General features: G+C 38.5%; 1 protein-coding gene across 8 annotated transcripts in view; it reads left to right on the forward strand.

Moving 5' to 3' along the window:
• RABGAP1L (RAB GTPase activating protein 1 like) overlaps positions 1-26,711 on the forward strand; it is a 705,589-nt gene that overhangs the window by 489,064 nt on the left and 189,814 nt on the right. For all 8 annotated transcript variants that reach the window (XR_004351208.1, XR_004351209.1, XR_004351206.1 and 5 more), the window contains one exon: positions 20,547-20,588. Coding sequence is in view for 4 of the 8 variants with exons in the window: in XM_032641784.1 (XP_032497675.1) it covers positions 20,547-20,588 (42 nt within the window). In the remaining 4 variants the exon portion in view is untranslated. The remainder of the gene's footprint in view (positions 1-20,546; positions 20,589-26,711) is intronic.

The following is a 26,711-nucleotide window of genomic DNA, read 5'->3' on the forward strand; positions in this document are numbered from 1 at the left end:
GAGAATGACATTCAAGACCTAATCATGTATTGCCCAAGCACTCTAACCTCCAGATACTTCATTGGAACCAATTCAAAATTCAACATCAATCTTTATTTCTGTTTGTAATTTGTTACCCATTTATATTGTCTTTAAAATTTAAGCAAATTAGTTTCAATGTAAGTTCTAGAACAATAACTTGAATCAAGTAAGTCTTTTTTTTGGTGCATTGAGTAGACAGTGCTTCTCCCTTGATGTTTGAATTTTGCCCCACACTGGTTGATTGTGTTTAAACCTGAATACTCAGTGAACCAGTGTGGGTTCACCAGGATATAATGTCTGTCCACATATTCTCTGAGAAGGAATGGCTTTGATTTTACCCAGGCATAGAATTGTTCACACTTGAGGGATCATCCAGCCCAGTCACACAGTTTCAGGGTCCTAAAGAAGATTAAAGCAGGCATAAAATAAATTCTGCTTTGGGACATATGAATTTGATTTAAAAAGTAAAAATTATTGGCTGGAGAATAATTTAATGGGCAGAACAGTTTTTCCAAATTCAATATTAAGTGGAAGAACAACATTGCCCTTTTTGCCTGCCTCCCTCGAGGTGTTTCTAACAGCAACCTCCTTTTTTTTTTAAAAATAAAATCCTGCTTTTACCTAGTGCCGCTCACTGCCCTGAGAAGCATTGCTCTGAGACTACTAAAAGGTCATGAGGGCCACTAGGAATTGTATAGACAGTTTTTACTGTCATCCTATCTGCAGACAAGTAGATATCCCTCTAAAATGAGTGCTTAGGATGTCTCAAAAAGCAACTTCCTACTTTGGTAACTTTTTCAGTGTTTTTAATTCTCTTGCTTTTCTCAACATTTTTGAAAAATAGATTACAATGCCTTTTTGACAAGTATTTTTTCAAGTGGCTAATCAGAAAACAAAACAAAGCAAAAATGAAACCTTTATAACATATATCTCCAACTTGAGAATTTTCTTTTTCATACTATTCCTGGCAGTCCATCTTTACTTTTATTAATGAACTCACCCACCATTTAAGTTTTCAAGATGCCTGGAAATTCCTCTAGTCTCAAAAAGGCTAGATTCTATAGGCATATTCTGTAAATGAGTCTTGGTTTCCAGACTCTGGCCCTGGTAATATTGGTGCCTTTCTTACTACATCTTCTGGTGAACCAGAACTTAGAAGACAGCTGTATCTCTATAAATCAATCTGTTCTCTATTTGAAACCAGAAAATCAAGTGTGTCTACTATATTTAAATCATAAAGAATCATGGATTGTTCGACTTGGAAAGTACTCTATGGGTATTTTAAGGCAATAGCCCTTATTTAAAAAGAAGAGGACTTGTGTAAGTATGGCAGGACAAGCTCTAAGATCCATGGCTGATCTTAAGTTCAAAGCAGGAGAAGGCAGTTTGGTATTAGGAATTTAAATTGAATACTTTGAGTATAGTAGGTAACTCTTCAAAAGCTGTCTGCACTATTTGGACCGATGCTACAGTATACTATCTAATTGCATTTTTTATTAGGAGATTTATGAAGGCCTTGAAGAGAGTTCATAGGTAAACAGTGAAATAATTTACAATTAGTACATATGAGGACTGATTAAAGGAATTAAGAATACTTAAACTTGAAAAGGGTACATTCAAAAGTATCTCAGTGACATGAAAAATTGCAATCAGGTGTTCTCCATTTCCTTTGAGGACAGAACAAAAGGAAGTAAATATATACTATAGTAAAAGGAACAGCAGTTAGACGTGAAGCAGATCCACACAGTGAAGCCAGTAAACTCTGCAGTAGAAGGAATATTTGGCTTCCTGGTTATCCTCCTCAAATTCTCTGGTTATTTTCAGTATCTGTTTCCTATGATTGGGATATGACATCTCAAGGCCTGAGTTGGAGGCACCTCTAAGATACCCTGTTCAGCCCAGTGATCTTGCACAGGCTGGCTAATATTGACTGTCAGAGGCAAAATAGCAGCCTATCCATGGCAAACTTCTGACATTATCAGTGCAACCAAGTTCTGTTTTATTTAAATGCTTTTTAAAACCTGCAAATAGCCATTAAGGAATAAATACTCAAAGACTAAATTAGTCAGCTTCTATCATTTTCTGAGAAGCAAAACTAGAACCACCTCTCCTCTGTATTCAATTTTAGTTTATTAATCCTTTGATCTCTTTCTCCTGAAGTACTAGCTGCTTCTACTTCCTAGTGATCTAAGCTTTTCCTTTTAAGACTGAGTCTTTGATGTGATCAAATTGATTGGGAGAAAAATTTTTTTCAAGAACTTATATAAGAAATGTATAGGTCAGCTTTTATCAAAATATGGAGCAAGTTCCTTAAGATCTCGAATAAATGAAATTTCATATAAAAATTCTGAGAAATTCAGTCTTGAAGACTTTACCATAATAATGTGTTCAGATATGTAATGCAGAGCTGTGTCAGGCATTGTTCTAAGTGCTTTACATATAACTCATTTAATCCTCATAACAACGCTCTGAGATAGGTCGCTTTTATGAGGAAATGGAGGCAGAGAGAGTTTAATTTCTCTAAGTCATCCAGGTAGGAAGAACTGAAAGGTCGCTTCAGACTTAGGAAGGCTGGCTCCAGAGTCCATATCATAACCTCCTACACCCTACTGCGTTTTATGTCTTTAATGTTGCCCAGGTACCTCTTAAACTGACTGTAATGTGGACCAAGGTCTGGACAGTTGCAAGAGGCAAGGAGAGCCAGCAAGCAGTGGAGCACCCGCCTCCCTCTTCAGCTCAGTCTTCTCTGCTCACTTACACTTACCATCTCAGCTCTCCTGGATCCCATGCAGTTCCAGAGTGCACCATGCTTCTTTGTTTCTCTCTGACTTTACAGGTGTCATGCTATTATTGGTTTTCCGTGCCTCCCTCTCAGAACTTTAACCTGACCGATTTGTGTTTATTCCACAAATCTGTTCAAGCATCCACTGCTTTGTGAAGCCTTTCCCAGTTTACCCAAGAGGAACTCATGTTCCTACCTTTGGGCTCCCCCTATGTCATATACATACCTCTTTTGCTGTACTTCTGTTCATTCATTTGACAACTATTTATTTCACACTACTATGTGCCAAGCACTGTTCTAAACAATGGGGAGATCAGTCAGTCCAAGCTTCTGAATTAATGAAGCTATCTAAGTTTTTAAAAAAAGCAGGATTTTGAGCAGAGAAATGATTTGATCTAATGTCTCTTTTCAAAGGGTCACTTTGGTCAGAAAGAGAAAAACAAATATCGTATATTAATGCATATATGTGGAACCTAGAAAAATGATACAGATGAACTGGTTTGCAAGGCAGAAATAGAGACACAGATGTAGAGAACAAACGTATGGACACCAAGGGGGGAAAGTGGCGGGGGTGGGTGGTGGTGGTGGGATGAATTGGGAGATTGGGATTGACATATATACACTAATATGTATAAAATGGATAACTGATAAGAACCTTCTATATAAAAAATAAAAATAAAATTTTTAAAAAAATTAAAAAAATAAAAGGGTCACTCTGGTTGCTGTTTTGACAATAGATTGTGGAGGGCCAAGAGGTAGTAGGGATACCAGAAGGCTATTGCATTAATCCAGGTCATGAGGGGATGGTGTCTTGGGCTAGGGTGGGAGAGATGATAAGAAATAGTTGATAAGAAATAGTTGAATTTTGGATATATTTTGAATGTAGATTCTACAAGATTTGCTGATGGATTGATTGTGGGTTGTGAGAGAAATAGGGGAAAATTCTAGAGTTTTTTGCATGAACAGCTAGAAGAATGCAGTTGCATGTTAACTGAGGTGGCAAAGGTTGGCGGAAGAACAGGTTTGTGGGAAAAACAAAGTTCAGATTGAGACATATCCTATTCCTATATGGCCTTACAAACAGAGATCTTGAGGTAGCTGGATAAATGAGTCTGAATTCAAAGGAGATAGTGAGGCTAAAGATGCTGATTTTGGAGTCATCAGTATATAGTATGTATTTAAAGAGGACTTGATGGGGTCACCTAGGGAGTGAGTGTCAATAAAGGAGGATCAAAGACTGAAGCTGTGGCACCCAACATTAGACAAGAAAGTATGGAGAATCCTGCAAAGGAAACTGTAGTGGGCAGCCTGATGGGGAATCATTTCATGCCTTTACTAGAGCATGTAATGTTCAAGGGAAGGACTGTGGTTTATTTATCTTTAGAGTTCCTACTACAGATGTTGGTAAGTGTTAGTATATTGAAAGAAAGAATAGCTCTTAGCAGGAACACCAAGCATGACTATAAGGACCCCAGAAAAGGGTAGTATTCAGAATGGAAGGTAGGTCCACTAAAGCTCCCTACCCAAATGGGTAGGATTTGGAAGCAGGACCTCATTTCCAAAGAGGGGACTAGTAACAGTAAAATAAGGTCCCTGTCCTAAAAACGCCTGGAGAATTGAGCAAGTTCTCAAGACAGCAACTTATACAAAGGTAACAGTTCAGAACCAGAATTCAATAAGGAGATGAAAACTTAGTCTTAGGAGAAGGTCAGATGTCATCTATTATAAATGAGGCACAAGATGAGATGAGCTAGAATCAAACCTATCTTGATACTCAGCCTCTTAAATACTGGCTTGTAGAAATCCTTACTCTTCTTTGAGACTGAGGCCATGTGCTAAAACCTCTAAGAATCAATGCACTAAGAATCAGAATCTTACAGGGTGGGATTCAGGAAGTGAACTTTCAACAAACCCCCCTTTATTATTTTTAACCAGTGTTCCGCATTTTATTATTTAAGAATCTTAACTCACAGAGAGGTTAAGACACTTACCTAAGCCAGTTGGTGGCAGAAATGGAATTATGATACAGATCTTTTAACTCCTGCTCTGAAACTTTCGGTTTACAGCATTAATGAATTTCTACAGTGAATTTCCAGATTGTTTACTAGGAGGCTTAATTTACTATGTTTAAATGGGAATGAATTTCACAGGGCTTCTGGAATTTTTCCCTATAATTATAGAATTTTTGCAGCAACTACTATATTTCTGTTGCTACAGTGTCCTTTATTAATTAGGTCTCTTTGATTTGTTATAGCTCTCACTTTTAGCTTGTTTGTTTTGTCATTTAGTAGATCTCAGACCAAATTAACTGAACTAATTCGTCTATCTTTTCTTAAATGGAGACATCTCCTCACTATGGCAGGCAGATCTGTGATTTCTAGTATAGTTCCTTGATTTGAGGCCAGGATTTCTTGGAAAAGAACTTCCAGTATAAGTGATTCAATTATGTGCCTCCTTTAGATAGATACGTTTCTTTTGGTCAGCTCTTAATAAAGGAACAAGCTCTCCCCATCCATTTTATAGCTTAGCATAATTGTGAATGACCTGAATTATATCCTAGAGCAATCAAATGACTATACTTATGGTACCTGAAGTACTCGCTGTTTTACTCCATGATAGCTAATTACTAACAATGATTTGCGGGCTTCCCTGGTGGCGCAGTGGTTGAGAGTCTGCCTGCCAATGCAGGGGACACAGGTTAGTGCCCCGGTCCGGGAAGATCCCACATGCCGCGGAGCGGCTGGGCCCGTGAGCCATGGCCACTGGGCCTGTGCGTCCGGAGCCTGTGCTCCGCAACGGGAGAGGCCACAACAGTGAGAGGCCTGTGTACCGCAAAAAATAAAATAAAATAAAAGATTTGCTGCATAAATCATAGTACTTAATTGAAAATATACTGGAAGCTCATTTACCTTTTGCTTTCTAAAAAAGTGGATAATCATTATAGCTCACGGGTCAGAGGTTGTAGATTTTACATATCCATGATGTATGAATGGATAGGTGGAAAAGGGAAAATTATACTCTAAATTATTAAGATTGCTGTGCAAAAATGCTTGACTAGGAACATCATAGAGCTATAGAAATAGGACCTTTGCCAACTTATAACTGTTTTTGTATTCAAGGAAAATCAATTGCTCATCAGAATATTTTGTTACCTTTTAAAATGTGTCATTTCTGTATTGTAAACATTTTTAGTTTCAAAATTAAGTTTTCAGGTTGCAGTAAAAAATTATTAATTTCAAAACATGTATATTGTCTCTTCTAGTAAGGAATGTGGTTTCTGGTCAAGCAGGTAATATGTATTTATGTTAAAATTTGGGGCACATTTGTAATTGATGAGCAAATGTTGATTTTCATTGGGTTTTTTTTTCTTTTTGGCCGTGCTGCTCGGCACGCGGGATCTTAGTTCCCCAACCAGGCATCAAACCCGTGCCTCCTGCATTGGAAGTGCAGAGTCTCAACCACTTGACCGCCAGAGAAGTTCTCATTTTCACTGGAATTTTTAAAGAAAATAATATTGATAGGTTGTTTTCTCTGAAATTTTTTCTATTACCAGTTTCATAAAATTGACCTGCTAAATTGACTTTTTTTTTGCTTAGTTGTTCATTATATGCTGTTCTTTTCTCACCATTAATCTGCCAAATTTTATCACTTTCAAATTTTCCTGTTTGCATTTTTATTAAGCTTAACTCATTTCATCGTATTTCCTGTAGATTTAAAAATAGCCAATTGTATAACTAACACAACATTGTAAAGCAATTATACTCCAATAAAGATATTAAAATTAATTAATTAAAATAAAATAGCCAATTGTATAGTTTCCTATTAAAACAGAATAATACCACCTGTATATAAATATGTACACATATATACATGGACATAAATCACTGAAGACATTTGTGAAATTGGACACAAGTAACCTGTTTTCAACAACATTCAAAGGGACCACTTATTTTTTTTTTCTACTGGTGGGGTATATAGACTAGCCTGCAGTGGATCCCAGCATTTATGTTTTTATTAGTCATTTTCTCAGATATGCATCATATCTCTCTTTTTTTGCTGTACTCATTGAAATAAAAGGTCAGATATTTTCCATTATAAAATTCATCCATGCTAGAGGTTGTGAGTTTTCTATACATTATGTTTTCTATATATTATATTTTAGTTTTGATTTATGTTAGAGTTATGTTCATATTTTATAGAGAATATAGTATGCTTTTTTAGAATTTGTCATATATTCATTTTTAAATGCGTAAAATATAATTTACCTTGATATTTTAAGTACTTGATGAGATTTTTTGCATAATTCAAATAAAATCTGATATATTGATTTACTCGCTGTAGGAAGCATCAACTATCTTTTTTTCTTTTGCGGTACGCGGGCCTCTCCCGTTGCGGAGCACAGGCTCCGGACGCGCAGGCTCAGTGGCCATGGCTCACAGGCCCAGCCGCTCCGCGGCATGTGGGATTGTTTAAGATATATTCTATTTCTTTTTTCAAAATTAATTAATTTTTATTTTGGACTGAGTTTATTCGTTGCTGCGTGCGGGCTTTTCTCTAGTTGCGGCGAGCGAGGGCTACTCTTGGTTGCGGTGCGGGGACTTATTGTGGTGGCTTCTCTTGTTGCGGAGCATGGGCTCTAGGTGCGCAGGCTTAGTAGTTGTGGCTTGCAGGCTCTAGAGAGCAGGCTCAGTAGTTGTGGCGCACAGGCTTAGTTGTTCCACGGCATGTGGGATCTTCCCGGACCAGGGCTTGAACCCCTGTCTCCTGCGTTGGCAGGTGGATTCTTAACCACTGTGCCCCCAGGGAAATCCAGTTGCTTCTGTTTCTATCATCATCATCTTCAGCTAGATTCCCTACCTTTTAATTAAATAATGCTATAATGCAACTCACAGTATTTTTAGTGACATTTAATTTCGATGTTTGACTTTAAGAACGTTCCACATGTGACCTTTAGAAACATTTAAAATATTATGAAATAGCCAAAAGCAGACTTTGAGTTTTAAGATGTGCTTGTTAGAGGCATCGTGTGGTGATTCCCACACTGGCTGCATATTATAATCACCTGGCCCCACCCAGATCAATAAAATTAGACCTTGGGGTGTTAGGAAAGCTCCCTGATTTCTAATGAGGTGATTCTAATGAGCAGTTGTCTTGCAATGCTCTGCTCTCAGTCTGAATTCAAATTAGAGGCTCTTGGAAAATTCTTAAAAATACAAGTGGCCAAGCTCTACCCTCAAGATTTTTTATTTCTTTGATCTGAGGTGGAACTCCTGCATTTGTGTGTTATAAAAGCATCCCAGGTGATTCTAATAAAAAGCCTGGACTGAGAACCACTCATCTAATGACAAAGAACTGGATTAGAGTCAGGAAGCTTGCCATTCCAGTTCTAATTCTGTGAATTAAAAGAAATCAACTAGCATATTTGAGCTTCCTTTGTAAAATGGAGGTATTACTATCAGCTTGTCTATGAACAGATATTGTTACAGTTGAATGAGACAGTGTACTCAGAAGTACTTTTCAGTAAAGCCTATATGAGATGGTAGCAATTAGGGTTTACCATGGAATGGCTTCTGTAAAGTGGTGTGTTCAGTTTGGTACTAAGCCCTGTGTGGTTGTTGGCAGAAAGAAGCTACATCTATCTCAGAGGCAGAAAGAAATTTGGGCTCCTTGGTTATCCCCAGGGTATATCATTCTGATTTTTAAAGTTTGCACTGCATTTTTATTCAGACCAGGCTGCTAGTGGCTCTGGGTGGTAGGGGCCAGGCAGTGGAGAGAAAGATGGAGCTGCACCATCTGGAGATTTTTTAAATTTTGTAAATTCCTGTAATTAGTAATATTCTTCTTATACCCTGACAGAGACATGGTGGGCAACAATGGAGTTGTTTACCTGGTTTAAGTTTTCAGACTCTTTTTCAGTCTTTCCTCCTGTATCTCTTCTACGTCTACTGTCCCTAGTGTTTAAGCTTCACCAGCATTTACCCATATATTGAGTGAGGACAGAGAAAGAGAAGGGGTCTCCAAAGATGAATACACTCACTAATGGTTTCCCACCATGACACAAACCTCAGGACTTCAGCCATGGAGGGGTAAGAATTAACTATGCAGGACCTTCCCTGGTGTGTTAGTCTAGGTGCAGCCATTCACTGGATTCATCAGCCAAGCAAAATTACATACAATTTCTTTTTTTTTTAACGTTAACAGCTGTTACTTTTTTAAAATTTTATTTATTTATTTTTAGTTTTGGCCGTGTTATGTCTTTGTTTCTGCGCACGGGCTTTCTCTAGTTGCGGCGAGCACGGGCTACTCTTCGTTGCAGTGCGTGGGCTTCTCGTTGCAGTGGCTTCTCTTGTTGCGGAGCACAGGCTCTAGGCATGTGGGCTTCAGTAGTTGTGGCACGTGGGCTGAGTAGATGTGGCCCACGGGCTCTAGAGCGCAGGCTCAGTAGTTGTGGTGCACGGGCTTAGTTGCTCTGCGGCATGTGGGATCTTCCCAGACCAGGGCTCGAACCCGTGTCCCCTGCATTGGCAGGTGGCTTCTTAACCACTGTGCCACCAGGGAAGCCCCTACATACAATTTCTTGAGGCTTTTAAATCCTCTCAACTGTATATTTGACTGAAAATTCTTGAGTTTTGTTTTTTGGTATGATTCTGCTTTGAGAGTACTTAAAATATCAGTTCCTTTTTATCTCTGAAGACCGTGATTAATGTGTAATTGGGGTTTTTTTCCTGATGCACTATAACCTAGTTTTCAGATTTGGAAAGAAGTAATGAACCTTCTGGGACAGAAAAAGATGAAAGATAACATGTATGTATTTTAGTGTTACTCTCCAGGAGCTCAATTTTTATATTTAAAAAGGAACTGAGCATAACATGTTTATCTTTCCAAATAACCTGAAAAGAAGGCTCAACAACCAAAAAAAAAACAAGTATGTAGTTAATATCAAGAAATTGTGGAAACAAATTAGTCTGAAGAACATTTCATGAATTTTAATTCTCATTCAAGGTTTTTTTCCTTGATCCTAACAACCCTATTCATTTCATCAATTCATTCAACTAATTCTGAGCACCTACTCTGTTCCAGGTAGTGTCCCAAGGGATGGAAATATACCAGTAAAGACACAGGCAGGGTTCTGCCCTCATGTAACTTACAGAGAGATAGAGACCGGTAAATGAGTAGTTACACAGCAGTAGAATGAATGCTGTGATATGGAGAACATAGGTGCTTTTAAAGATCACTACTGAGGAGTACCTAACCCAGCAATGAAAAGCCAAAAAGCCTCCCAGAGGAATTAGTGTCTAATCCCAGACCTAGACAAGGGGAACAGTAACTAAGAGAAGAGGGAAGAATGTTCCAGGTAGAGAAAAACACCATACAGTAAGGTCCAGAGGTTCAGGGCATGGTCTAATATGGGGGAATTCCTTGAGAAGAACCTATTTTTCATTTCCCCATAGCTGTGAGATGACTAAGGAGGATGGGATTTGGGGGGAGTGGGTACCACCAGTGAAATCCCTACAAGCAGCAGGGGGGAGAGTGCCGTTCCCTCTTGACATCGTGCATGATGGTACATGACACGGTAGCAGCCTACTGAGAGAGTTATCAAGGAAGACCTTATAGTTTACCGGTAGGTCTAAATCTTCCAGTTGGGATTCCCTGGATTAGCACCGTAAAGGAAAAAAACCTGCTTTTCCCTCCTGCTGTAGGGGAAAATCTCAGTTCAGTGTTATCTCCTATGTTTCTTCTCTGTGTGTCTCCTTTGCTCTCATACTCCTGGCACACTCACACAGAACACTTCACTTCTGACGCTTTTAGTCTCCAAATGTGTGGATGTTTTTCCCCACACCAAGCAGTTCTCTGCAACACCAGCTGGGTGCCCTACAATTTAACTCAATTCCAACACTATCTACCTGGATATAGTGTCAGATCCCACAGGTTAAAGGCTCAGTCCCACAGCACCGTGCTCCCACCCTACTTCAGATGCCAGTTGCAAGTAATAGGTCCCCAGGTTACCCACAATTCTGTCCATTTTGGCTACAAATCAGAGGTTCTCATGACCCCTTCCCCAAGTTCAGTTAATTAGCTAGAGGGGCTCATAGAGCTCAGGGAAACATTTACTTACCTTTCCCAGTTTATTAAAGGATATGATAAAGGATACAGATGAATAGCCAGATGAAGAGATACATAAGACAAGGTCTGGGAGTGTCCCAAGCACAGGAGCTTTTGTCCCCGCGGAGTTTGGGGTACATTACTCTCCCCGTGTGGATGTGTTCGCCAACCTAGGAGCTCTCCAAATCCCATACTATTGGGATTTTTATGGAGGCTTCATAACACAGGCTTGGTTGATCATTAACTTCATTTTCAACCCTTCTCCCTTCTCAAGAGAGTGTGGGCCAGGTCTGGAAATTCCAAGCTTCTAATCATGGCTTGATCTTTCAGAGACCAGCCCTCATCCAGGAGCCATCCAGGAATCCACCCACAGTTCTTGCTTCACTAGAACAAAAGACACTCCTGTCACCCAGGAAATTACAAAGCTTCCTAGAGCTCTGTGTCAGGAACTAGTGTCAAAGACGAAATATTCGAACAGAGATGCTCCGAGTGTTCTTATCACTTTGGAAATAACAAGGTTTTCTGGAGCTCTGTGCCAACAACCCGGGCAGAGGCCAATATGTATTTTCTGTTGTCTCACAAGCATATATTTAATGCCACTCAAGTTGATATATTAATATATACCTTGTAATGATAAATTGATACACTCTCACGTACCTCTTAGCTAATGGTCTTCTGGAGCCATGTTTAGTCTGAAGATGCAGTATTAAAATATCTACATTGTTAATTCAGCTAACCTTTAAAATAATCTTATTCTGACTTTAAATTAATAGCTTCAAATTTGAGGAAAATGTATAGTGTACCATGGTCATTTCAAACACTGTCTCTGGAGACAGACTGCCTGTCTTGAATCCCAGCTTCAAACATCTGTGTGTGATCTTGGGTGAATTAATGAACCTTCAGCAACTTGTTTCAGCTTCCACATCTCTCATACATCTACATCTCTCTCATCTCTCATTTTTTTATTTAAAAAAAAAAAGGCGGGGGTGTAGGTACAAGAACTCTTAACAGAGTTCCTATACCTTCTGGCTTCTGGGTGAGTTGGGTCAAGGGAAACTCTAGCAGGAGATTGGAAGAAGGAGAGAATCAAGATCAGCTGGTAGTTAGGAATTGGTGAAAGGAATCAAAAACACCCCTGCAGGGGCTTCCTTGGTGGCACAGTGGTTGAGAGTCCGCCTGCCAATGCAGGGGACACGGGTTTGTGCCCCGGTCTGGGAAGATCCCTCATGCCGCAGAGCGGCTGGGCCCACGAGCCATGGCCGCTGAGCCTGTGCATCCGGAGCCTGTGCTCCGCAATGGGAGAGGCCACAACAGTGAGAGGCCCGCGTTCTGCAACCCCCCCCCCCAAAAAAAAACCCCAAAAAACAAAAAAAAACATCCCTGCAACCTGGGATCACTGACTGATAACTGTAGCTAGAAGACAGCATAATCCAAGGCACATCATGACTTGAGGGGATTTGAGGAGAGCAGAAAGGTGATTGCCAGTGTTCATTGCCAGTAGGACATCTTTATAGGAACTACAAAGTGCTTTCCAGGTTACACCTCTCCTTTTTACCCAGGGGTGATATGTTGTCTGTTTACATTTTTATCTCCTATCCTAGTCTGGACGTCCCTTGGTAGAGGGATGATTTACCCATCCTTATAAACGTACAAGTGCTTGTATATGCTAAGCAGTTCTCAGAATGCCTGGTACACAGATTTCATGAATACTTGTCAAAAGCTATAATTTAATTTTTTTCTCTTATTTTATATGCCTTGCTTCTGAAAGGTTTATTTAATTCAGATGACACTAACCTCTAAGAATTCTTCCCAGAGTCACTCATAATTAAGGACTCAGACTTTATAGATATACCTGTTTTCAGTACTTCACTCAAAAAACAAACCCAAGTCAAGCAAAGATAATCACCCACAACCAGACAGATGCATTCATGTTACATTCACTTTTCATCCCTCTCCATTCTTGAACTCTTCTTCACCACTCTGCTTATGAAAAATTAACAAATGATTCTATAACAAAAATGGACAATATATAATATAACTGGGGGAAAGGAAGGGTGGGAATCATCCAAGTTTTGTTAGATTTTATAATATATTAGTGAATTAGTAGTAGACATAAGGGAGAACTTATCCCTGAGGGTTTTGAAACATTAGGACTTACAGTGAATTTGTATTCAAGGCTGCTGTGAAAGTCCCTGAAATCTTTTTTTTAAAAGCTCCTTCTTGGTTTTCAGTGCTACAATCCTGACCTCTAGTGGAAATCCAGAAACAAACCAAAAGCCAAAACATCACATCATTTTACTTATTACTCCATCAAAGTCCATCATTTAGTCATCCTAAAAAACTGAACTTGTAAAGTGCTTACAATACGAGAAACAGAATAAAGTAAAATACATTTTGGCTGACATTTACAGCATTCTTGTTATAGGAACTATATTTAAGAGCAGCCAGTATTTACTTCTTTATATTTGCATGGTAATTATCTGTCACTCTCTTTTTTCTATGGAAAAAAAATGCATTACTTTATAGATCACAGAAGTAAGAAATTTAACAAAGAGAAGCTGAAGGGTTTCTTCTCAGGTTACCTGATGTGCATAACAAACTACATCAAACTTGAGTGGCTTTAAATCAATGATCTTAGAGCAAGACATAGTGATATTATGTAGCCTCCTGATGTGATGTGCTGACACAATATTGCTTCTGTGGTATATGTGCCAAGAATACATAATCTAAGTTTAATCATAAGGAAACATCAGAAAAATCAAATTGGGGGACATTCTACAGAATAACTGGCCAGTACTCTTTAAAAAAGTGTCAAGTTTGTGGAAGACAAAGACTGAATACCGTCCCAGATGAAAGACTAAGGAGACATGACAACTATTGGATCCTGGACCAGAAAAAAGACATTCGTGGGACATTTGACAAAATTTGAATATTATTTTCTTGGTTTTGATAGTTATACTGTGGTTATGTAAGATGTTAACATCTGATAAAGCCAGGTGAAGGGTATGCAGAAACTCTTGGTCCTATTTTTGCAAATTTTTTCTAAACCAGAAATTATTTCAAAATGAAAGGGGTTTAAAAATTTTAAATAGCCATTTATTTTGTTGACAATTTCATAAGTCAGGAATTTGAGAAGAATTTAGCTAATGTGCTTCATCTCTGATCTACATGGCATCTGCTGGGGCACCTGAGGCTGGAGGATTCACTTTCAAGATGACATCTTCACACACATATCTGGCATCTGGGTGATCCTTGCCTCTCCTTCTGTGCATGGCATCTTGTCCTGCAGGTCCCTTCTTCTTTTTTTGGCCTCTTAGAGCATGGGAGTCTAAGTGTAATTGCACTTCTTACATAGTGGCTGGCTTCCAAGAGCAAGCGCTCCATGAGATAGGACGTGGAAGCTGTCAGTCTCTCATGAGACCTGGGCCCAGAGTACTGGCATAGCTTCACTTCTACCATATTCGCTTGGTCAGAGCAGTAGCACAGTCTTCCCAGATTCAAGAGGAGAGGATCAAGACCCCACCTCTAAATGGGAGAAGTGTCCAAGAATTATGACTGTCTTTAATTCATAACAGATATCTCACCAAAATCTGCCTGACTTTGCAGTAGAGGTGGAATCAGTGAAAGAAGGCATGGTTTTGTTTTTTGGGGGGTCAGACATACATAAATTCTAGTCTTATCTTTACCATTTACTAACAGTGTGATGTCTCCTAACCTCAGTTTCCTCATTTCTAAAATGGTGGCAGTAACACATACGCCATAGAGTTACTGAGAGAATTAGTGAAAAAATATACATAGAAAATGTAAGATGTGGCAGACAATAAATATGTGAACCTAATAATAATCACTAGCATTTACTGAATACTTAGCAAGTGCTCGATTCATTTGATATGCTTTTTTTTTTTTTTTTTTTTTTTATGCTGTACGCGGGCCTCTCACTGCTGTGGCCTCTCCCGTTGCGGAGCACAGGCTCCGGACGCGCAGGCTCAGCGGCCATGGCTCACGGGCCCAGCCGCTCCGCGGCATGTGGGATCCTCCCCGACCGGGGCACGAACCCGCGTCCCCTGCATCGGCAGGCGGACTCGCAACCACTGCGCCACCAGGGAAGCCCTGATATGCTTTTTATATGCTGTCTCATTTATTCATTGCCCCTTCCTCGGGTGACGTGTCCCATTGTTGGATGGGCCAGAAAGGGCAGCACCTATTTCCTCTAGCTTTAGTTGTATTTGCCTGCGAGCCTGCTCCATTTACCTGGTTTGATAATTATTCACTGCCTTGTTGTTTGGATTTCCATTTCCACATAGTACTTATTTCCCTTTTATTTTGATCCCTAAGGACCCAGGTGCTGAAGCACTTCTGGCACTTTTTGACACTACCTTTTCAGCATTTGTTCTCAGTGCTGTCAGTGCAGTTATTGACAGCTTCTCACGCAATCTGTCAGCCCCCTGTGAGCCCACGATTGCCTGCTCATCAGAGCCAGAATGTTCAGTGTCTTTGTTTCAGTGAGTGCTCTGCTGTCAGCCTTCCTTTATGCAAGATTGTGGGTGCTCAGTTGTTGGCCTACCCAGGAACACGATGATCTGCACTTTGGAGCAATTATTTAATTTGGGGCAATTACTTGTAGGTGTTCTTCAAAGTGAAGGTTTTGCCAGGCTGTGACTGAATTTTGAAACAGCAGCTTCGCAATCAGTTAAGGAACTACTCCTTCACACACACAAGGCTGATCTCAGTCTGTTGTCACTGGAGGAAGGTGGTGACCCTTTCTTTTCACGGCAAGCTGAGTTTCTATTGCTTCACATCCTGCAGACAGTCAGCTAATTTTTGTCTGTTTTCAATATGGAGACAAATAATAAAATTTGGTTTTGGTAGAAGTCACCTATTTGTTATCTTTCTCCTCCCTGCTCTCAAAATGCACTTGCCTTTAAATGGGAAGAATCACTTTAATCCTTTAGGAATTAGAGGCCGCATTAAATAATACCCAACTAAGTGATTCATTCATTCATTCATTCATTTATTCCTTGAGCCATCTTCTCTAACTTAGCGGTTAAGAATATGAGTTCTAGAGTTATACTGTGTAAGTTTAAATCCACTTAATAGCTGTGTGACCTTGGGAAATTTAATTTGACTTCTCTAAATCTTAATTTTCTTGTGGGTAAAATGGAATTTCAGGTTGTCGTGGGATTAAGTAAGGACATATTTTTGGTGTAATTAATTTAGATCTTGGCACATAGAAAATATTCAGTGGATGTTGACTCATTTATTATCTTGCACTTGGAGTTAGACTTTGCACTATAAATAAGTAGCCGTAACAATGTATTTACTTGTTGTTTTTTCTCTTAATAATTCTGCAAATGCTTTAACCCTTTCAATCCTATTAGGAACACTTATTTACCCCTCAGTAACAATCAAATTGCTACAAATTACATATTCCTGAAGGGGGAAGCATCTTGAAAATATATAACAATTTTTTTCTTTTAAAAACATATCTCAGCTCAATTAGGCAAAAGTTGGACCATGTAAAAGTAGGTGGACAATAAAATAATGGGGGATTTAGTTCATATGGTGGCTTGGGAGAGTGAAAGGTGGTTCGCTTTTAATTTACTTCATTGTTGGCTAGCAGGCCGAGGACCAAAGCTTGCATTGACATTGTCATCTTAAAAACAACCTATTGGAACTTCCCTGATGGCACAGTGGTTAAGAATCCGCCTGCCAGTGCAGGGGACAGGGGTTCGAGCCCTGGTCTGGGAAGATCCCACATGCTGTGGAGCAGCTAAGCCCGTGCGCCACAGCTACTGAACCTGCACCTTAGAGCCTGTGAGCCACAACCAGTGAGCCTGCAGGCTGCAGCTACTGAAGCCCATGCGCCTAGAGCCCCTGCTCTGCAACAAGGGAAGCCATCGCAATGAGAAGCCTGTGCACCGCAACAAAGAGTAGCCCCAGCTCGCTGCAACTAGAGAAATCCCACGCGTAGCAACGAAGACCCAATGCAGCCATAAATAAATATATAAATAAATAAGTAAATTTATTTAAAAAAAAAAAAAAAAAAAAGCAACCTATTTGTAGTGCCCAAATGTTGGCCTGAGGAAGGTTACTGTAATTTAGTGATACCTCTCATTGTATCCCTAAATGGGAATAAGTCTTATTTAAAAGAAAAAAATAGATATTTTTAAATATCTGACTAAAGTTGCCTTTTTTATTCTCTTCTTAGGAAATCAGGATACATTTTGTAGTGAAGTAAAGCACTGGGTAGAATAGCAAGTTTTTCCTGATTTCCAACAACTTAGAGGTCTAAAAAATACCTTCGTTTGCACAGTCTGGCCACACTATTCTACTTCAGTTGAAGGCTTATGAAGTCTTTACTTTTCTTCATTTTTGTGGATAATATCTAGGGTTTCATGTAAGCAGGTGCAATAATACTTTATTATTATGAACTTATTTAAAGAGTTTACATATATAAAATTTTCTGATAACTGAAAGTTACCTCATTAGCTTCCCAAACTTAAAGAAAATCTACTTTTTATTTAAAACACGGACTATGATCCCTTAAGCATGATGTTTCAAATATAATGTAAGCGTTCGTTAACATTGCTGAGATTATCACAGTGAACTAATGTTAACTATTGAAGGGCTATTGGCTCCACTAAATGAGCCCGGACAGCTACACATTTTTTTTAAAGTTTATCTTCTGTTTCTATCAGATCTAATATTTTGATTCTGGCAACTGTCTCAACAGGCTCTGTCCCTAACCCTATCTACCACATACTTTGGCTTTTACTTTGCTACTTCTGATATCTGTAAACTATAAAATCGTATTACCAAACTAATTCTAAGTGTAAATGAAATTAAAATTGAATAAATTTTTTTCCTGGTATTACTGAGAGCTATTTTGGCTATCTAAAGATTTTTTTTTTTTCTCCAAGTTCTTGTTTGTGTTTTCCATAGCTCAGTTGTCCAATAGTTTGACTTTGAGATCATTGAAAAACAAGGTTTCTTACTGTCATTTGATGGTGATTCTACAAATTGGTCTAGTTAGGTCCATATGGAAAAGAATAAATCCCAGAAAATTTGGGGATAGCTAGTATAGTTCATTCATTTGGTCATCATATAAGCCCTTATTAAGTACATTACGCCAACACTGTGTGGTGAAAATGCCCTTAAACTACACATTAGGAGGCTTGGCAAATGATCCTAGCCTGCTACTACTAAATGTGTATATAACCTTAGGCTAGTCAAGTTCATATGCTGAAAAATGGGAATCATAATACAGGTTGTTCTGTGGATCACTGAGATTTCACTCTTCCTGTGAAAGCAAGCAGGCAGGGGAAATGTTTGGCAGGGAGGTCGAGAACATAGCAGAGTTGGTTGTACATGGAGTGGAATACCCTGCAGGGGTTTGGGAAGGAGAGGGAAGAGTAGGAGACTGGTTTAGGAGAAAAGACCAGAGCATTTTTTTTTTTTTTTTGCAGTACGCAGGCCTCTCACTGCTGTGGCCTCTCCCCTTGTGGAGCACAGGCTCTGGATGCGCAGGCTCAGCGGCCATGGCTCACGGGCCCAGCCGCTCCGCGGCATGTGGGATCTTCCCGGACCAGGGCACGAACCCATGTCCCCTGCATCGGCAGGCGGACTCACAACCACTGCGCCACCAGGAAAGCCCCAGGACCAGAGCATTTTGAGGATTAGAGAACAAGAGACAAGAGATGTTTACATTGCCAGCAGTGACTAGAAAAACAAGAGCCAGAGACACTGTGGATTTAGTCCTGACGCGGCTTGATCAGCACTCAGGTTGTGAGGATTCACTATGCCTAGCCGCTGTGACGTGGGGCTGGAGGATGTGTGTAGCAGGGCCTACAAGTGGGCAGCAGCTAGCGGGTGAGGACCCAAATTTAGATGAGGAAAGCAAATTCTGCTTAACTGTCACCCATGTTCTTGTGATTGTGATCGTGGTCTCCTTTTTTTCTCTAATTGTGATCAAAGCCAGTGTAGAATCCTTGCTTGGAGTGGTGATGCAGTCTGTCAATCTGATTTTGTCTCCTGGCCTGATTATACTTCCTGCTGCTTTCTGCTTCTTACAGGATTAACTGAGTACACCCAAAACCTTCAACCAAAGGTTTTGTGTTTATCATTCATCCCTTCTTACTATTATGTCATATGTTTGGTAGTTGAATATGAAAGTTTAGCATATTATAACAGGAATGCACTCTAATTATGAAACTGAGCAGGACCCTCTGGGGCTCCCGGGCACGGAAACCTTTCTGCGTCCCATGTTCCTTATTTGCAGGGAACAGACTCCAGCCTCCGTGACCTTCCTGAGTCCCCAAAGGCAGATTCCAACAGTTGCTAATCAGAGAAGGGAGAGGATTCAGAGACAAGGGAGGAGCACCAGAGAAGGCCACCTGAGGCCAGATTAAAGAAACCAGAGAAGCCCATCAAGAGATTACCTGAGACCAGATTAAAGGAGTGTAGGCCTTTCACACACCCTAATCTTATCAGCAACCCCACCCTTGAACTGTTGCTGTAAAACTCACCAAATCCTCCCAGTTGGGACACACCGTTTTTCAGGACAGAAGCCCGCTGCGTCCCCCTTTGCCTGGCAAAGCAAAAAAACTATTGTTTTCTACTTCACCGAAAACTCTGTCTCCGAGATTCAATTCGGCACTGGTGCACAGAAACCGAGTTTTCGGCATCAATTACCTAGTCCTAATTCTTGCTTCTGATTTTGGAGACAGTAAAAGGATGGTTTATTAAAGGTTCTTTGCATAACACATCTGGTACAGCTCTATATCCAGAAGGTAGGTAGATTATATTTGTGACCAAGCTGAAGAGGGCACATCAAATAGACCCTGGACTTATGGGAGATGTCAGCTCAAATTTGAAAGGTCTTTCTTCTCATGTATGATGACTTGCATGACAAGGAAACTGCGTATTCTGTGGCAAATTTGTTTCTGACTCTGTCATCTTGAGCATTTAAGATTCCTGTCTCTTGACTTTAATATCTCAACATTTCTTCAGAGTCATTGGGCTGAACTCAGAGTCAAAATTCAGCCCCAGTATGGGCTTCTTAACAAACTATTTAATTTCTTTATTCATGAAGAAGTATTGCTCTGGTTTTCAGGAAAAAAGGGACAAGGGAGTCTAGCAAATAGCCCCTAATTACCACCTCTAGCTGTACACATACTACTTGAAAGCAAGCACTAAAACAAACAACGCAATAAGAACAGTAGGGGAAATCCAGTGTGATGCTTACAATCTGTCCCAGTTATCAGCAACACTATTTTTCTTTGTTTTGTTTTGTTCACCACTGGCAGTTTAACCACATCACACAGATAAGACTTAACAAATTTCATAATTTTAGACTTCGGTGTCACTGCCATTTTGATCAAGGAACTTGACTTTTGCAAGCCCTGAGCCAATTTGTTGTAAAAACAGTAAATTTATATGAGCATTAATTAGATAGCACCTAAAATTTATAATAAGCCTCTCATAGAAGAAAAAATACCTTTAGAAATCTCATGTTTAATTATTATTGTATGTGAAAGTGAAAACAGATTTTATTAATGATATACAGAAGTCTTGGGAAAATACTTAATAAAGTAGTGATAGATGTGACAGTATTGATTTTGACTCTCTTTTTCTATTTCAGGGTTTGAACATAATCTTTCATGTAGCCTTGGCTCTCCTAAAGGTAAGTCTGTTTTTATGTTTAAGTTACCAAACTGTCTTACCTCTCTGCCCTTGGAACTGGGCATCATTCAATTTACAGCCCTTGCCTCATTCTAGATTCTTGAAAAAAAGAAAAAAAAACGACTTCTCTGAGGAACTCTGATCCTCTCTCCTTCCCCCATCCTTTTTTGTTGTTGTTTATTTCAAGTTTGGTTTTCTTATAATCCATTTAATCTTGCTATCACAGCACTTTTTCCAGTAAGGTAAAAATATTTCCATTCATTCAAATTGTATGATATGAGAAAAAAACCTGTTTTCTGTCAAAATAATGCCAGCTTTCTTCTTAAAATACTTATCATAATAACATCCCTAAAGGTGCCTAAACATATAATTGAATTATTAGAATGCTTCTGTAATACACTGACTAAAAAAGAAACTGCTACATTTCAATTTGCAGTTCTTTCTCTGATAGCTAGAAATTTATAAGACATGTTAGAATTCAATTATAATTACCTTGTTGGATTTTATATCAACATATCAGTGCAGCTTTAAAAGTGTGGAAACAGCAAGACATTTGCTGCAGAGTTGATGAAAATAACCTGGTTGGTTTTTGTCCTTCAGTTAAAGATGAAGTTCTGTTATTGAAGGTGATAATTGCCTTGCTTATAAAAAGATGCAAGCTCACCCTTTTCCCAGTAAAATGTAATGGTTAAAACTGCAGACACCGGACTCAGACAGATTTGGTTCTAATATCAGCTCTAGTGTATGACTTTGGGCAAATTACTCAGACCCTGAATTTTGAGATAATAATGAAAACTAATTTATAGGATTGCTAAATGATACGATACATAAAATCCTCTTAACATAATGTCTGGAAAATTGTATCGCCTAATAAATGGTGGCTGTCATTATTGTGATTACTATTATATTGACGAAGTAATTCAGAATTTGTTACTAGATTCCCTATAATTCTTCCAGATTTCCCAAAAGATAATAATCTGAATCTTCAGAGAAGCTCCTGATATTTTAGGAGAGGTTCCATACTTAACCATTAAATACCTTGATTCAAAACAAAGGCATCACATAATATAGGCCCTATGCAACTCAAGATGTGGGCTGCTGCGCCTCATCTCTTATTCTGTTAAGCATTTGTTTTTTATGAAGTTCATAAACTGTACTTCAAACTTTTCATTAAATCATTTTGAGTTTAGATATGAAGAGTTCATATGACAAAGTTACTTTAGAAGTTAAGGAAAATATTTTAAATATTTTCAATAAAGTAACAAGCGTCTTTGCATATATCTTTCAATGAAATCATGGATCTCCACCTCATTTTTTTTTCTTGTCATTAAAACAAATCAAATCCAAAAGATGCTTTCTGCAGAGGGCTGGAATAAGACTTTTAGACTGCCTAAGCAGTGAAAGTATTACATAATTAAGACTAAAAACAATATTAAACCATAAAGTGAGTATAAGGAAGTCCAACAAGGTTTTGATTTTTCCTATCATGTCTAATTTTTTGTTTCAGATACTACATCTTTCCCAAGATGCCTTTTCTCATTTTTAATGACCTTCCTTTACTAGTGCTCTTAGCCCGTGCTTACTTTGCCTATGGATATCAGACCTGTACTCCATGTCAGCCTAATAATTTATTCATCTGGTATATTATCCCCCTGGCTGACAGGTTTTGGGTGCTTGATTGTATTGTTTTCATTTATTTATGGCCATGTTAACCCAGACATGGCCTGTGCAGGGGACATTCTCTGGCCACTGAGCAGAAAGGCTTTTGTATCTTCTCTAGCAATGCATGGATACTCATCTAATATCATCTTGGAGAATGTCTAGTTAGAGAAAATAAAAAGGAGAGCTTTCCCATTACTATAGGTTTATATTTATCTCTCTTCCTTGTTTGAATCCTGGAGCTGACCTCACATAGAGACAGTACATATATAGGCTGCACTGAAGTGTACTTAATTGATCTGATTGCCCCACCTAGAAAAAGAATACTCCAAACACATTTGACAGTGACTAACTTTTAGCTTCTAATCTATCAGATAAAAGAATATAAACTTGTTTATATCAGAATAACACAATTAGGGATAGTTCAAAATGCTTATGAACCCAGCCTAACTAATTTTCAGTATAGCTGCAGAGGGACTTTAGATTTCTCTGTATTTCTTGTGATGAGGGGAATCAGAAAGGGAAATAACATTACTTGAGCACTTACTGTGTGCTAAATGTTAACGTAGGTTATCTCATTAGCACACATCAAATGTGTTATTTGTAGGAGAATCATGAGCTGTGTTAGAGAAGATGATCTAATTCTCTCCCTCAGTTGATTATTGAGGGAGCCAAGGCCCCAGATGGCCTAAAATCTTTTGGCTTAGAAAAGGCAAAGCTGAATTTATCATTTTAAACAGCATAAACATAGGTAAATGTCTCTGTTGCTCAGTATGGTTTATAGACACCTACTTTCTGAATGGCAGCTACTTCCTTTTGGGTTAGAAACAGTCTACCAGGCAGCTGGAAAGCTATTGAGCTAAAAGAATGATTTGCTCTAGTAGGTAGCATCATTAAATCATTTAGGATGTTGGCAGTGTCCACTAGGTAGGTTGGATATATTCCTAAAAATCTAATTCACTTATTATATGAAACATTCAGTAGTCATAGCATAGTACATTATAATAGATTGGAGATGATCAGTCAGAATTAATCTTAGCCACTTCATGTTGGCAGAGAAAATTTCCAATCAGAATAGGCTCTTTGCTTTCCAACAATGATTAAGAAGTAAATGACAGAATGTTTTTCTCTCCCCCACCCCCAAGCTCATTTTGTGTCTTACATGTGCTGGGATTGACATACACACACTACTATATATAAAATAGATAACTAATGTAGACCTACCGTATAGCACAGGGAACTCTACTCAATATTCTGTAATAACCTATAAGGGAAAGGAATCTAAAAAAAAGAGTAGATATATGTATATGTACAACTGATTCACTTTGCTGTACACCTGAAACTAACGCAACATTGTAAATCAGCTATACTCCAGTAGAAAAAAAGAAAAGTCCATTCATAACCCTACCCCAGAGGTAACCATAATAAAAATTGGGTATAAAATCTTTCTCCCATGCTTTAGTCTATTGAATATGTAAGCATGTATTACCTACCTACATATACACATAAATGTATGTATAAACAAATATGTTTTAATATGGCTTTGAGGGTTATAGATAAGAAGATGGGGAGGTAGTGGGTAAATCTAGAAGAACAATGTGAAAGGATGAACATATTTATTTTCTTTAAAAAAATGCTGTTGAACAAGACTGTTTTTCATTTAATAATATATTATGCATATCTTTCCTTGTCACTACACACATGTAGTGGTTAAAAGCATGGATGCTGGAGCCAGACTGGTTGAGTTTAAATCCCATCTCACACAATTTATCTGGTGATCTTAGGTAAATTACAGTTTCTCCATCTTTAAAATGGGGAGGTTAGTAATACCTATCCTATAAGATTGTTGTTCAGGTTTAATGAGTTAATATACAGTTGGTGCCTGTAACTTAGTAAGCACTACAGTGCACCCAGGTGCTATTATTACACATAGAACTTGCTTAGCCTTTTAAATGGCTGCTTATTTTTCTGATGTATCATAATTTATTTAACCATTTTATATTTAATTTTTATGGACATTAAAGTTGTTTCCAGAGTTTCCCGTTAAACAAAACTGTAACAAACATCCTTAGACGTCTATCTTTGCATATTTATCTAATAATATCTTTAGGATAAATTCCTAGGAATGTAATTGCTAGGTCAAACTATAATCACATTTTAATTTTTGATGCATATTACAAAATTGCTTTCTGTTAGCAACCATACTCTTGAAAAAACAAAATTTCTAAATATGCACTTTTATGGACCCTGAAAGCAAGTTTTAAAACAAAGCAGCTTAAAAAGTAATTATTAATGATAATTTGTTTCGTTGTAAACAAATGAAACTCCTCAGACAGTTTTGAAGACTCCAATGTTATGTTCTTTTGTTTAGAAACATCTAGTTTTTTTAAGGAAGTCAGCTGATCCTGGCTAAATTTTAGAAGAATGAGCCTTAGCTTGGAGCGGCTTTATGTATTACGTGAAACTTCTTGAGTATTTATCTTTGATGTTTTTGGCTTTTCAACCCTCTCCACTATGGTGTGTTTCCTTATCATTCTGTTGAAGCGTTTTTGATCGTCACTAATGAAATCTAGTAGACATCTTTCCATTTTTATCTAACTTGATCTCTCACCAGTTATCAAAGCAGCATGACATAGCACTTCCTTTTCTCCTCCTCCCCCTCTTCCTCCTGAGGTCAAATCCCATCTCTGACAGTTTATCCAGTGATCTTAGGGAACTTAACAGTTTACCCATCTTTAAAATGGGGATATTAGTAATACCTATCACATAGGATTGTTGTTAGAGTTTAATGAGTTAATATATGGTTGATGCCTATAACTTAGTAAGTACTACAGTGCATGCAGGTGCTACTATTACACATAGAGCTTCTCCTCTTCCTCCTCCTCCTCCTTTCCCTCTCCCTCCCCTCCCCCTCCCTCTTCTTCTCCTTCTCTCCTTCTTACATTCTCCTTTGGCTTCTTATTTTTTTATCTCCCTCTCTGATTCTTCTCATTTTCCTTTACTCACTCCTTTTTTTGTCCCTAGTCATCAATTTGGCATTCCATTGACCTTCAGCCTTTATTCTGTTAATGTTACACATCACGTTGATTGATTTGCAGGTGTTAAACCACCCTTGCATCCTTGGAATAAATCCTACTTGATCATGGTGTATGTTTTTTTAATGTACTGTTGAATTTGGTTTGCTAATATTTATTTATTTAGTTGCACTGGGTCTTAGTTGCAGCAGGCAGGCTCCTTAGTTGTGCCTCGTGGGCTCCTTAGTTGTGGCACGTGGGCTCCTTTTAGTTGCAGCAGGTAGAGTCCTTAGTTGCAGCTCTAGGGCTCCTTAGTTGCGGCTCACCTGCTCCTTAGTTGTGGCAGGAGGGCTTCTTAGTTGCAGCTCACAGGCTCCTTAGTTGCGGCATGTGAACTCTTAGTTGCAGCATGCATGTGGGATCTAGTTCCCTGACCAGGGATCAAACCCGGGCCCCCTGCATTGGGAGCACAGAATCTTATCCACTGTGCTACCAGGGAAGTCCCTGCTAATATATTTTGTTGAGGATTTTTGTATCCATGTTCATCAGCGTTATTAGCCTGAAATTTTCCTTTTTATAGTGTCTTTGTCTGGTTTGTTATTAGGGAAATGCTGGCATCATAAAGTGAGTTTGAAAGAGTTCCTTCCTCTTCAGTTTTTTGGAATAATTTGAGGAAAATAGGTATCAACTCTTCTTTAAATATTTGGTAGAATTCACCTCTGAAACCCTCTGGATGTGGACTTTTTTTTGTTGAGGGTTATTTGATTATGGGTTCAATTTCATTACTAGTAATCAGTCTGTTCAGATTTTCTGTTTCTTCATGATTCAGTCTTGTAAAATGGTATGTTTTTAGGAATTTATCCATTTCTTGTAGGTTGTCTAATTTGTTTGCATATAATTATTCATAGTATTCTCTTACGATCCTTTGTACTTTGTACTTCTGTACTTCTTTGTACAGAGCTTTGTACTTCTGTGATATTGGTAGTAATTTTTCCTCTTTCATTTCTGATTTTATTTATTTGGGCCCTCCTCCTTTTTTCTTGATGAGTGTGGCTGAAGGTTTATTGATTTTGTTTATCTTTCTAAAGAACCAGCTTTTAGTTTTATTGATCTTTTTTTTGGTCTCTATTTATTTCCCTTCTGGTTTTTATTATTTCCTTCCTTCTACTAACTTTTGGCTGTGTTTGTTCTTCTTTTTCTATTTCCTTTAAATGTAAAGTTAGGCTTTTTCAGTTAAGATTTTTCTTGTTTCTTGAAGTACACCTGTATTGCTGTGAACTTCCCTCTTAGAACTGCTTTTGCTGCATCTGAAAGATTTTGGAACATCGTGTTTCCATTTCTGTTCGTCTCAAAGTTTTTAAAAATTTCCTCTTTGATTTCTCTATTGACCCATTGGTTGTTTAATAGCATGTTGTTTGGTCTCCATGTGTTTGTGTCTTTTCCAGTTTTCT

Source organism: Phocoena sinus, chromosome 1 (assembly GCF_008692025.1).
Source record: "Phocoena sinus isolate mPhoSin1 chromosome 1, mPhoSin1.pri, whole genome shotgun sequence".
Classification (NCBI taxonomy): Eukaryota; Metazoa; Chordata; class Mammalia; order Artiodactyla; family Phocoenidae; genus Phocoena; species Phocoena sinus.